Source organism: Capra hircus, chromosome 4 (assembly GCF_001704415.2).
Source record: "Capra hircus breed San Clemente chromosome 4, ASM170441v1, whole genome shotgun sequence".
NCBI classification, from domain to species: domain Eukaryota; kingdom Metazoa; phylum Chordata; class Mammalia; order Artiodactyla; family Bovidae; genus Capra; species Capra hircus.
This window is the reverse complement of record NC_030811.1, coordinates 38,057,251-38,071,818: the sequence shown is the minus strand read 5'-3', so window position 1 is coordinate 38,071,818 and position 14,568 is coordinate 38,057,251. Positions and strand designations below refer to the sequence as shown.

Sequence of the window (14,568 nt, the reverse complement as noted above, 5' to 3'; positions counted from 1 at the left end):
AGAGAAATATTAGCGGGTTTGGATTACAATTTGCTTTAGTCCTAGACGTTATAAGCCACTGTTCTTTACTAAATGAGGTGAAAATGGCATTGAGATGAAAGAAATGTCTGTGGCTGTACATTTCTTAGAAGCCAGATGTTTATAGCTCTTCCTTACAAGACAGAATCTCAAAAACAATGTAAAAGTTATTCCTGTCAATAAGATATTAATTTATTCTTGTAAGCGAAAGATAATATTGATAGTAAATATGAAGCTTACTGGCCAGTTTCCAACCCATGAAGACATAAGATTACTTAAGACTTTTTAGATGTCATTTATTCCTCCATATTACTGTATTAAAAATAAAATATGTTGTGGTCCATGACTGCTTTACTTATTTTAACTTAACTTGGGTATCTTGTCACTGGACTCCCTTACCCTCTGGTACTTTTCATAATAAAATGTTGGGGGAAAATATTCAGTACAGAAGAATTAGTAGATTATAACCAAACTGAAAACCATACTGGGCTAGATCCTGAAGCACAAACACCCTGAACTGTCCTGATGCCCACTGAGATTTAGACACGGAGATGAAACTTTTCACCAAAGTCATCCTTGGTCCTAATGGAATGGTAATTGGGAGCTGATATTATGTTGTTGGGAAATGAATCCAATATTGATGTGTCATTTGAGGGGGCATCTCCTGTCAGGGGCAGATAATTTACATGCAAGGAATTAACGATTAACTCCCTAGTCTTGATCTCGTGTGGAAATTTGTTTCAAAAAAATAATGAGAAAATCTATATGGGAAGCTGTGTAGAATGAGAGGAGCCAGGAGGATAGGGAGGAGAAAAGCAAGGGACATCTTTTTCACTTTAATTAAACAGAGTCCATATCTTTAGTTGACTATATGCTGTGGCTCTGTTTAGTACATTGTTCTGTTTTCAGCCTCTTGATTGGGAAGACAGTGACTTGAAAATTGAAGGGCTTTTTGCATGACTTAAGAGAGCTGTGAAATTAATACCCTTCTCAGATCTAACTATCTCTGTCTCCAGCCACCTGTTAGCGTTCTGACCCAGACACACAGGTTTCAGCAGTGGGACAGTTCTGTGCACGACAGTAACAAGGTTTATCTCCATATCACAGTCTCAGCAGGAATCAGGATAGTTCAAGGTGTTTGGCTTACAGGTTTAACTCTGTGTGATTTTCTGTTCTCTTAGAATTTAGTTTGATTCTCTCTATTAATTCTTCTCCTCTGCCTTAATTTTTCCCCAACAGTTTATTATGACAATTATTACACATACAAAAAGTAAAGAATTTCACTATGGGTTCCTATTTACCCACCCCCTCAATTCTGCAATTAAGGTTTCATTGTGCTTGTTTTATTACGTGTCTGTTCCTCTGTCCATTCCCCCTCTTCTTTCTCACTCAGTGCTGCAGGCTCAAATGTTTGTTGCAAGTAGAATGAATAAATTTTCTCTACAGTAAGGAGTGGAAAGAAATCTGAAGCACCTGAAGTAAGAAGTGTATTTTGTTTATTTTATAATCCCCACCACCAGGCACATGCTAACATGCATTACAAACAGAATTTCATTTAATCTTCACGATGATTCCAGTGGAGGGGGTTGTTACACCATTTTATAGGTGAAGAGGCTGAAGTTCAGAGGGATCAAGTAACCTCCTGAAGATGATGACTTCAAAAGCAGAGAAGGCAGCATCTGGACCCAGACAAGCCTAGTCTCAAAGCTGTTGCCTCTAACCACTGTGCCATGCTTTCCTCCCTGCATGCCTTCCTCCTGACCCCTGCCCTCATTTGCAGCCAGAGTAACTGATGAAAAGCAGTTCGCTCTGGGCACTCAGATACAAACCATGGGGTAGAAATTCTGTGAAGACTCTTTAAGTATGCCAGTGAGGATGTCTGCTTACCTGTTCTTCAAATAGCCAGATAAAATGGAAATGCAGTACATTTGTTTTTGTTTTATTTGGGTTCAGTGAAGTGTCTCATTTAGAAAAGTAGAAATGTTATTTCCCCTTATTGTATTCTGGGACTGACAGCCCTTCATTATTTTCTCAGAGAACTCTAGAACCTAGTTGCCTTGGATGGCTGTCAAAATTGTTACTGAGGAAAGGGAATCACATCCAGACTGGGATGTGATTCTTGCAGCCCTTTGAAAAAGAGGAAAAGCTCTTATGTGCGCTTTCCTAGTGTTCGACATAAGTTTACTTGGTGCATCAAGGTAGTTTTGGGAACTTTTGTGGGGGTGCAGGTGGTTAGGTCTCTGAATTTTTTTTATTTTGTTATGGTAAAAACACTTCACATGAGATCTACTGTCTTAACAAATTTTTTAAGGGTGTGATGCATTGTCATTGCTGATGCGCATAATGTTATACAGCAGATCTCAAACTTAATTCATCTTGCTTAACTGAAACTTTACGTCTATTGATTGGCAATTCCCCGTTTCCCCTCCCCAGCCCTTGCAACCACCTTTCCTCTTTGATTCGATGATTTTGACTATTTTAGGTACCTCATACAAGTGGAATCATGTAATATTTGTCTTTCTGTGACTGGCTTATTTCACTTAGCATAATATCCTCAGAGTTCATCCATGTTGTTGCAAAATTTTCTTTTTTTGAGGCTGAATGGTATTGCATCTTTATGCATTGCTCTGTGGATAGACATTGGGTTGATTCCATGTCTTGACTGTTGTAAATAGTGCTGCTATGATCATGGGAGTGCTAATGTCTCTTCAAGATCCTGATTTCAGTTCTTTTGGATTGATACCCAGAAGGACGTTGCTGGAACATATGGTGGTTCTATCTGAAACTTGTTTTGAGGACACTCTATACTGTTTTTCATAATGGTTTTACACTTTGCATTTCAACCAACTTTCTCCACATCTGTACCAACACTTATTTTTGTTTTTGTTTTTGTTTTTTTTTTTTTGAAAATAGCCCTTTTACAGCTTAAAGTATAACTATTTGATTTGAACCTTTTGACCCAAGTTCTTCGAACATCCCCTTGTCTGTGGTGTAAGTAGTGTGTGGTCAGCTTCTCATTAAATCACTCAGCATTGCTGTTTCTTTGTGAGTTCTGGAGTTTAGTATAAGAGATAATCACATCTGCTTAGCTTTGATCACAGTGTGTACTGAATATTGATTTGAAAATATGAAATTAAATTGAAGGCTAAGCTTGTCTTAAATGGCTTTGACCTACGTGTAATATTGGTTCCTGATTTGGATGTTTTAGTAATGTTATCCTTTAGCCATTGCCTTCTGTTTCACTCCCCTATATTAGACCTTGTCCATAACTTGGTGACATAAACCATAGTAAGTCACTTTTGCTTCAGTGCGTCAGCTTCATATCAATCCTGAGGATGTTGAAATGTGATTTCCAAGTATATTTTCTCAGATCAGTGGTCACGTTGACAGAGTGTCCAAATTTCTCAGAGTCTGTGGACATTATATCCAGTTATGAAATACTAATATCTGGTGACTAAAGGGTCAGATTCTCTTGGGAATAAGGAACTATCATAAAGGGACTTTGATGCTTTTCATATGTGAATATAAGACAATGGAAGATAATTGTTCTTATTTATAAATTGCTTAAAATTTTCTTTCTTTGTTGAAGAATCATAGAAACGAAAATTTATAGAAAGGGATGTCTCTGGTGGTCCAGTGGTTAAGACTTCGCCTTCCAATGCAGGGACTGTGGGTTCAATCCCTGGTCAGGGAGCTAAGATCTCACATGCCTTGTGGCCAAAAAACCAAAGTGTAGAACAGAGGCAGTATTGTAACAAACTCAATAAAGACTTTAAAAAAGAGTCCACATTAAAAAAAAGAAGCTTTAGATAAAATTATAGGATATCACTTTATTTAGTCTCAGTGAAGATCCCGAATCCTTCTAGGTCACATCTAACTAATGGGCATTTTGCACAAGCAAAGGGAAAACAAAGACCCAAAATAAAAGGCAGCACATGTTCTCTGTGCTTCAGTGCACGGAAGATTCCAGAGAAGGGCCCGGCACCCTGGCTGCATGCAGCAGAAGTGGCAGCAAGTTGTCAGGCCCTTCACTTTTCCCATTCCAGCTAACATAGTGCACCTTTGCCCTTAGCACCTCTGTGGGCTTGTTTATGTTTTCTAGTGTGACTTATATCTGGGGAAAGTAAGATTTCAAATTCCTGTTTTATTGCCTTCTACTGTCAAGTTACTTATCATCCCTGAGCTTCAAGTCCCTTTTAAGATAAATATAAAGTTATCATGGTGAAAAAAGATCATGTTGTAATATATTCAGCATGCTGCTTGTCAGCAATGTTCATTAAATGGAAGCTGTTATTAATATGACTATTCTGTTTTGTTAGAAAACCAGTAGTTTCTTTTAATAGTCAGAAGGCTAAAACATTCGTGTTTCATAAAGTCAATTGAAAGAGAATGGGGGAAAGATATAAATAAGGATTTACTAAATTATTCTGAAAAGGTTAATACATCTCATAAGACAGCTCATAGGTACACGTAATAATCAAGACTATCATTCTTTAGGGCTGAATACAATGATATTATTGAGATAAACTAGCTGTGAGTTATTTGGAGGATGATCTTTTTATCCAGACCCAAATAAAATCTTGATTTTTATTTTTGACAATCTAATACACAGTTTTTACTATTTTTTAAATGAAGTTTTTTTCATGAAACTTTTTTGAACGAACATTTAATGAAATGTTGTTCTCTCATGTATAACTACCATTCCTGCCCTTAACAGGCATATATAGCCATGATAATGGCTATTGTTTCCATGCCCATCTTCTCCCCTCTGGGAATAAATTGCCTGCTCTGTACTCTTTGTTGCTTTACACCTATTTCCATTCTTGGATAGCACGTGGAATTTTAATTATTTCTTCAGCTTCTAGACTCACAGTCTCTTTTAAGTCAGAGGCAAACTCATCTTCCTGATGTTTCTAGAAGAGTGTCTTCTAGTGCTCAATAATTCCTTATTGAATTAAGTTATTGATAACCCTCAGAGATATAAAACTCAAGATATAAGAAGTCTCTGTCTTATTCATTTTTATTTCAATCAGATGCAGTCATTCAGAAACTTACAGCATGTGCACTGTTGATGGCCCAATGATAGTATGTGTTTGTGACTACAATCCTGGCCCTGGCTTATATCAAGTTGATATCTAACCCTGATACATTAACATTTTGTGCTTGGAGGATTCTAGGAAGATGTGGTAATGGCTGCATAATTGTTCCATCCTCCTGAGTTCTCCCAGCAAAATGAAACAACTCGATCTTACAACCAAAAACCCATAGACAATATTTACAGCAAGGTAGCCCTAGGAATGCCAACATGCATGCAAATGACAAAAGCCACCAACAGCCACAGGAACCACTGCGCTTCCAGAACTGGTGAGAGAGATGGCAGAGGGAGCAAGGGGGCTTCTACTGCGAACTCCAAGAGAATGCCAAGACAGCCAGTGGGTGTTTTCTAGAAGAGACCCCAGGCCATTCTGAGAGGTCTGGGTAAAGTCCAGGAGAATAAATCCCGAGCAGTATGAGCAAGAAGGAGAGGTTGTGCCATTGTGCTTAGTCATGTCTGACTCTTTGTGACCCCATGGGCTGTAGCCCGCCAGGCTCCTCTGTCCACGGAATTCTCCGGGCAAGAAAACTGGAGTGGGTTGACATTCCTCCTCCAGGAGATCTTCCCAGTCCTGGGATCGAACCCTCATCTCTTGCATCTCCTGTGTTGGCAGGCAGATTCTTTACCTTTGGGCCATCTGTTCCTGCTGCCAAGTCGCTTCAGTCGTGTCCAACCTGTGCGACCCCATAGACGGCAGCCCACCAGGCTCCCCCATCCCTGGGATTGATTCTCCAGGCAAGAACACTGGAGTGGGTTGCCATTTCCTTCTCCAACGCATGAAAGTGAAAAGTGAAGGTGAAGTCGCTCAGTCGTGTCCGACTCTTAGCGACCCCATGGACTGCAGCCCACCAGGCTCTTCTGTCCATGGATTTTCCAAGAAAGAGCCCTAAAGAAAGAGAAAGTCTAGATGAAAGTAGGGAGGGGACAAAGCCAGAAAGCATGGAAACATTTTTAAAACTACATGAAAACACTGAATGAGGGAACTCTTCAAGGTTAGAAGAGTTACCCCAGTTCCTGCCTTTTCCCAAGAGATCAGTGACTGATTTTATCTAAAAACAAGCACTGTAAAAGTACAAAGCTCAAATCCTCTGCTAAGGTTTAAGAAAAAAATTGATAAGGAACAGAATAACCTCCTTAGCAATGAAAGCATACCAGACAGAAACACCCACAAAATAGATCACAACTGTAATTTACTGTTTCATAACAAGCTACAAGATACTTGAAAGAAGTTACCGAAGCCATGGAAGAACACCAAAAATCAGAATTATATTTCAAATGAGGTGACAGAACTCAGAAAATACTTATAAATAAAAGAATTATTTCAGAAATAAAGGTTAAACTGGAAGGAACATGGGAGCAAATAGATGCAAAGATAGTTCTGTAAGAGAAATGGAAGAGGAAAAAGATTTTAATCACAAATGAGGAGTGTGTATAAAATAAGAAATGAGAACCTACTGTATGCTACAAGAGACTCTACTCAATACTCTGTGGTGACTTAAGTGGGAAGGAAATCCAGAAAAGAGGGTATGTGTGTATATGTATAGCTGACTTATCTGTACAGCAGAAAATGACACAACAGTGCAAAGCAGCTATTGTTCAGTTGCTCGGTTGTGTCCGACTCTTTGTGACCCCATGGACTGCAGCATGCCAGGGTTTCCTATCCTTCACTATCTCCCAGAGTTTGCTCAGATTCACATCCATTGAGTTGGTGATGCCATCCAACCATCTCGTCTGTCATCCCCTTCTCTTCCTGCCTTCAATCTTTCCCAGCATCAGGGTCTTTTCCAATGAGTTGGCTCTTTGCATCAGGTGGCCAAAGTATTGGAGCTTCAGCTTCAGCATCAATCCTTCCAGTGAATATTCAGGGTTGATTTCCTTTAGGATTGACTGGTTTGATCTTGCAGTCCAAGGGATTCTCAAGAGTCTTCTCCAGCACCATAGTGAGAAAGCATCAGTTCTCGGGTGCTCAGCCTTCTTTATGGTCTAACTCTCAAGTCGGTACATGACTACTGGAAAAACCATAGCTTTGACTATGCAGACCTTTGTTGGCAAAATAATGTGTCTGCTTTTTTAATGTGCTGTCTAGGTTTGTCATAGCTTTTTTTCCAAGGAATATATTAATATTTAGGGCTTCCCTGGTGGCTCAGACAGTAAAGAATCTGCCTACAATGTAGGGGACCCAGGTTCATGCCCTTGGTCGGAAACATCCTTTGGGGAAGTAAATGGCAACCTGCTCTAGTATTCTTGCCTGGAATATCCCATGGAGAGAGGAGCCTGGCAGGCTACAGTGCATAGGGTCACAAAGAGTCAGAGACAACTGAGTGACTAACATGCAGACCAGACAGGTTCGTCACAGCTTTTCTTCTAAGGAGCGAGGATCTTTTAATTTCATGGCTGCAGTCACTGACTGCAGTGATTTTGAAGTCCAAGAAAATGAAGTCTCTCACTGTTTTCATTGTTTCCCCATCTATTTGCCATGAAGTGATGGGACTGGATGCCATGATCTTAGTTTTTTGAATGTTGAGTTTAAGCCAGCTTTTTCACTCTCCTCTTTCACCTTCATCAAGAGGTTCTTTAGTTCCTCTTCACTTTCTGCCATTAGGGTGGTGTCATCTTCATATCTGAAGTTATTGATATTTCTCCTGGCAATCTTGCCTCCAGCTTGTGCTTCATTCAGTCCAGCATTTCGCATGATATACTCTGCATAAAAGTTAAATAATCAGAGTGACAATATACAGCCTTGATGTACTCCTTTCCCAGTTTTGAACCTGTCTCTTGTTCCATGTTTGATTCTAACTGTTGCTTCTTGACCTTCATACAAAACTATACTCCAGTAAAAATTGAAGAATTAAAAGCAAAGGGAAAAAAAGATTTTTGATTAAATGATAAATACTGAAGATGAGCAAAGGTAATTTAGCCTGCAAATAAGAGTCCTGGGAAACAAAACAAGGAAATGGAATAAATACCAAAAACGGTAATTCAAGAGAAATTTCCTGGAACTAGTTTTAAAACAGATACAAAATAGATATGAAAACTAGAAACTGTAAATTAAAATAGTACAGTGTGTATATGAAAATTATAACCCACAATGCACATCATCAAGATATACTTGAGTAAAATGACTTGATTTTTAAAGACAAAAAATTATAGGGTATCTGGACCTGTACTGTCCAATAAGGTAACCACTTGCCACTTTTAACTATTAAGTGCTTGAAATGTGGCAGGTGTGGGCTGAGATGTTGCTGTATCTAGGATTCCAAAGACTTGTGTGAAAATACAAAGTAAATTATCTCAATATTTTTTTATGTTTTTGCTTGAAATAGTTGTATGTTGATATATTACATTAAATAAAATATTTTTTTAAATTTCACTTCTTTTTACTCTTAAATATGGCTACTAGAAAAATTTATATGCATAAGTTATGTTTTTGTCTTAAGTTAATACTCTGTTGAATAGCACCAATCAAGATCTGAAGCTTCTCTTCTAGATCAGGTCTGTATAGAATTGCCCTCTTTCTGGATCCAAATAACTCCTTGAATACAGTTTTTATGTAAATAATCCTTCTGAAACTTTTTTTCTCTTTCTCTCTTATTCTGCTAAGAATCTCTTCTTTCTTGAATTATTTCTTATAACACATCTAGGAATGCGTTATCCTCCTGAGTAAACTAGAGCACAGTGAGTCTTTATCTCCATCAGGGTGAAGGCTGTGCTGCAGCTATAATGTTGCTTTTGCTTGAAAGTGAAAGTCTTAGTTGCTCAGTCCTGTCCGATTCTTTGTGATCCCAGGGACTGTAGCCCACCAGGCTCCTCTCCATGGGATTCTCCAGGCAGGAATACTGAAGTGGGTTGCCATTTCCTTCTCCAGGGGATCTTCCCGACTCAAGGATGGAACCCGGGTATATCTTGGCTTACCTCCACCATAATTCAGGGACCCCGGAGCACTTCCTTCAGGGCCCCAGAGCCATCAACTCACTTTCTGCACCTCCTTGATCTGCAGTATAGCTACTGTCTTTTGTGGCTTTCTCTAGAAATTCTGCATTATTCTCTTCTTCCCCGCTGCTCCCCAGCTTTTGCTTTCTATTTTGTCTTAGTGCTTTCCAACAGGAGTTGTCTTTTTTTTGTTATGATTTATCTTTTTCAGATAATGGAAAGATTCTGAGGTATGGGAACCATAAACCACCTTATGTTCAAACTGTTTTCCTTTAATGAGTTTTTTTTTTTTTAATTATGACAACTCTTGGAAAATATATTTCAGGGAAAATAAATTAACTGAAACTTTGATTAGTCTATAGAAATTTTGAAATAGAAAGGCAGTAATGATGTGAAGACATTTTATAAATTTGGTCCATAAACTTATTACATAATTTACATATGTTCTTTAGAAGAATAAATATTACCATCCAGTGTTTCTTTCTCTAACTCTCTTCATTATTATCTGTTCATTTAGAATATTTCTTCTGCTTCCTATTCGTTCTGACACCAGCCCTTCAAGGATTTAGCATTAGTATAAAGAATACACTGATTCGTGATGGATCCTAAAACAGTCCTGTTCTGTTACCTGGAGTGAGTGAGTGAGTGAGTGAGTGAGTGAGTGAAGTCGCTCAGTCGTGTCCGACTCTTTGCGACCCCATGGACTAGCCTACCAGGCTCCTCCAACCATGGGATTTTACAGGCAAGAATACTGGAGTGGGTTGCCATTCCCTTCACCAGGGGATCTTCCTGAACCAGGGACTGAACCTAGGTTTCCCGCATTATAGACAGGCGCTTTACCATCTGAGCCACCAGGAAAGCCTGTTACCTTAGTAAGTAGTTAAACAGAACCCCATCGTTCATCGTAAAAAGTCTTTTTTTTTTTTTTTTTCTGTTTTTATTCTTTGTTAGCCACATTGTGAGGCATGTGGAATCTTAGTTCACTGACCAGGGATCAAACTGGTCGATCCTCTGCATTGGAAGCACAAGAGTCTTAACCTCTGACCTTCAGGAAAGTCCCTGAAATGTCTTTTTTAATGTAGAATAGCTGTAGAACTTTCCCTAAACTAGGACCTCAAACTAGGAAGTGAATCCTTTTTTTACATGATACCATTACTAATGGATATTCATGGAGATGAATTTCTAAGTGGTAGAATATTCAAAGCTAAGAAAAGCAGCCACTATTTAAGAATTCTTAAACTATAACTCATAGTGGGTGTGACTATAATTGCAGTTTTGTTTTCCATAAGATTTCTGTTGATTTGAAATCATTTTAATAAAATGAAAAGAATTACTTGAATTACAACTTTTTATGAATGGTGATAACTTGCTTAACTGTGCCTCTGGAAATCTTGACAATGCTGTTTTTATATACCACATCTTTTCTTCGTAAATGGCATTTCTTTTTGTTTTTTGTCATTTAGACACTGCATGTCATTTCTACCTAAATTATTACTAATTTTCAGTTAGTAAAGTATAGTCAGCTTTAGCTCTTAACAAATAGCATTTGCGACAGTATCTGGAATTGAGAAGGAAATAGATATCTGCTTCTTCACATTATTGCCTTGTTTTCTTTAAGAACACATAGATATTCTATTTTGTTCTTAGTTAAATAATAGGAAATTTTATGCATTATTAACTCAGTTCAGTATTAACTCAAGCTCTTGATAGAAATCAGAATGTAGAGAAGGGAAGAGCTGAGTAGAATTATTTTTTAACTTTTCTGTTCTTTGTCTTATGAGTCATGCATATACACCAAGGCCTTGATGTGCATTTGGTTACCTTTACGATGGATACTGTCTGATACTTCTTGGCAGTGAGGCTAACAGCCCATTTGGCATCTCAAGTGGGGAGAATACCTCATTCACCCACAGTTTCTTAGATGATGCTCTTCCGCGGGTTTCTATTTCAGAGAGGCACACCAAAGGCTCCATGTGAGTCCCAAGAAGCAGCCTCTGTAGCACCTCTGACTGACTGATCTTCACCCAAGTTGCTGGTAAGGGAACTGGATATGGAGCATTTCAATAATGGAATGTGATTTAGTAAAGAAGAACACCAAGTCCCTCTCTACCAAACAGAGTTTAAGCAACCTCAGGAGTACTGGCATCCAAAACCTCCTGTTAATAGGCCTGTATGTCTTCAAGAACGTGAAACTCTCACCTCTGGTCATTAGGTCATGTGTGGCCCCACACTGATCAGTAGCATCTGCACATTCCAACCCTCCTCTGTCCCTGTTCACACGCTTCATTCACACACAGCACTGGGGAAACTTCTTCACAACTTTCAGTGTCTGGCTACACAATGGACATGCTCATCTCTGAGCATGCTTCATGTGAATATTTATCACATTAGCCCTTTACCAAAACTATTTTTAAGTGGCTGGGTAAGAATATTCAGTTCAGGTTCAGAGATGAGAAGAAAAAGTGTTCATGGCAGAGCTGCACAATTTGGACTTACATCATCTGGTTCTGTTCAGGGCACCCCGACTACCTATGTTATCCAACCAAGGACACAGCTTGAAAATGTTATCCTTTTTCATATTTATGTTGTTAACTGTGTGCATGCTAAGTTGCTTCAGTTGTGTCCGACTCTTTGCGGCCCTGTGGACTGTATCCTGCCAGGTTCCTCTGTCCATGGGGTTATCCTGGCAAGAGTACTAGACTGGTTTGCCGTTTGCTTCTTCAGGGGATTGTCCCAACCCAGGGATCAAGTCTGTGTCTCTTACATCTCGTGCACTGGCAGGCAAGTTCTTTACCACTAGCGCCACCTGGAAAGAGACATTAACTAGTTTTGTTTATTATCCTCAGTTTCATTTTGGTATGAAAATTAAAGTTTGAAAACAGTTGTATAAGGAGTAGGCATTAAAGATAAGCAGAGACAAGTAACACTAAGTGATTTATGAGGAGAATGAAGAGGAGGAAGAACAGTTCACTAATCCCTCATTTTATTTGTATTATGAGTTTATTTCTACTCTGATACCTTTATTTTATACATGGGAAAAGTTATATCAGCAGAAATCAAAATGAATTGTCCATGTTCAATTTAACTGCAGTTACAACTTAGATTTCCTGACTCCACGTAGGTGATGCAATAGAAGAAGTAGAACTTTTAATGACTGACTTGTAAAAGAAAAGAGAAATTTCTTATTTTTTCTGACCTTTATTTAATACTGAAGAATTAGCATCAGTTTCATCATAATGTTATCTGTATCTACACTTTATTTTAGAGTTTAGATTAAATGATTATTAAATGTTAGAGTATTAATAGTTTCAAAATTACAAAGAGCTGTTCTCATGACCATAATACCATGGTAATGCCCTAATTGTGAAAGATTTAAATTTGTGTTTAAATTATTTTAGAAGTATTTTTGTCAGTAATAGCATTTTTTATTTAAAATATTTAATTTTTTAATTTAAAATTGTTATTGAATAATTTAGATTGGATTTTATGGATTTCAAAGTGTCTTCATGGGGCTTAACCCTGTCATTTTTAAACTAACTAGGTAATGTCACTTTTGACCATTCATGCTTACTACTATTGTCGAGTTTGCTTATTGTTTGTAAAAGAGTTTTTCAAGTGTAAGTTCCCAGATATCTTTTTCTGGTGCTGATTATCATCAAGAAAGTATGTTGATCTCTGCCCCTTTTATGTTAAATTTCTAAAATGAGTCTATTCTGCGTTCATAGTAAATGTGTTCTTTCCTTTGTGTGCTGCTTTCTGCTGCTATTAATGATGAATCTTCTCTCCCTCTTGTTTGCAGTGTCTCAGTTTGAAACTGAATTCTACATCAGTGGACTGGCACCTCTCTGTGATCAGCTTGTTGTGCTTTCCTATGTCAAGGAGGTTTCTGAAAAAACGGTAATTTTTTTCACCTAAAATGCAATGGGAAGTGCAGGTTCATCTGTAGCATTTCCCCCCAGATCATGTTGTCATGAAAGAACTCAGATCCAGCCTTAGCAGAACTTCCTGACCTATGAAACAAGGGCAGAGAGATTACCCTGCAGACTTAATGTATTTACCTTTCAGAAGCTCTACTCCTCAGTTGTGCCTTTGTTCCCTTTGCCAAGCAAAAGGGAGTCTCTTTTTCTTTTTAATTTTTCTTCGTTTTTTCCATCTTTCCTGGTATTTCAGTCGAAAGGAATGAAGGGTTTCCTCTTGCTGAAAGGCGAAGGAACTAAGCTGACACCGTGCATTAACTGAAATGACAGCAATGAAGTTGATCTGCAGCATCAGCAGGGGTCCCTGTGGTCAGGGTGAATTACCGAGAGGGCAGTCCACGATTTCCTGTGGTCCGGACATACTTGTTTACTTCCCGGTGGCCTAGTGATTCTGAGTAGCTTGATTCTTGCTTGGAAATTAGATTCTTGCTAAGTCTCAGTTATCAGTGCAAATGATGGTATGAAATGCATAGCTAATAGGAAACAGCAGAGAATCAGCATTTCATTATACATGACTTTGGAATGAAGCCTGTTATAGCGTCCAGGGGAGGGCCCTGCATACTGAGTCTCTCTTTGAAGCCTAGGTCGGCTGCATTCCTAGTTTATCTTTATTGTCAGAGTCCAGGGGTCCTGCTAGGAAGGGGCTAGGGGTGGCTTCAGGGTATAAACAAGGAGAGTTTATTGTAAAGGATTTTCTTTTGGATGCTATGTATAAAAGAAACACAATTGATCATGTAGCCCTCTACAGTGAGTGGGTTCCCCTTGTCTGTGTTCTCTCCCCTTTTTTTCCCTTTCAAACAGCAGAGAATAAAATGGGGAGAAAAACCCTGGGAGTCCCAGTTTTGAAGTGGTAGCTGCTCTCCAGCATTCCTCTGAGCGAGCTCTTGCATCAGGAAGCCATCGCTATAGTAACCTGGAGCTCTGGGTGCCCATGTTGCTAGGCAATGGGATGCTGCAGACTTAAGTGAACACTCAAACCTGCTAAAATCAATAGGACTGGCTTCTAGCCCTGTGCAGGACATCAGTTTATTATTATTTTATTTTTATTTTTTTTTAAAGAAAGAAAAGCAGTGGCTCCTGAGGGAGTAAATACAGTGCTTTTTGATGAGGAGTGTGGGGAGGATTGAGAATGTGATTGAAAGACATAAGGAAAGAGGCAGTAAAATGAAAAAGGGAAAGCCTAATAAACCACTGACCAAAAAAAGAAGGAAAGGAAGGAAACCTTTGCTAATAAAAGAGAATATTGGAAAGGAGTAGAACCCAAGAAAGGCCAACCTCAAAGAGCAAATTAGAAAATGGAATTTTTTTCAGAGGAAGAAGTGAACATCTTAGAGATGTTTTAAAAATGTGTGTGTTGGTGTATATAACTCTTCATTTTCTGTACCACCAAAGGACACCTGAAATCCTTCAGCACAGAATGAACTGATAAAATTAAGGCAGAAATAGTAAAGAAGCATGCTTGGGGCCAACTATGCCCTCCCCACTTTTCATATCAAATAGACAGGTTAGATGCAACAGTAAACAAATTTTTTTCTACCAGGCTTAATG

At 38.6% G+C, this 14,568-nt stretch overlaps 1 protein-coding gene across 2 annotated transcripts in view; it reads left to right on the top strand.

Annotated features, from left to right (window-relative positions):
• VPS41 (VPS41, HOPS complex subunit) overlaps nt 1–14,568 on the top strand; it is a 200,147-nt gene that overhangs the window by 139,078 nt on the left and 46,501 nt on the right. For both annotated transcript variants that reach the window (XM_005679351.3, XM_005679350.3), the window contains one exon: nt 12,843–12,940. In XM_005679351.3, the coding sequence (XP_005679408.2) occupies nt 12,843–12,940 (98 nt within the window). The remainder of the gene's footprint in view (nt 1–12,842; nt 12,941–14,568) is intronic.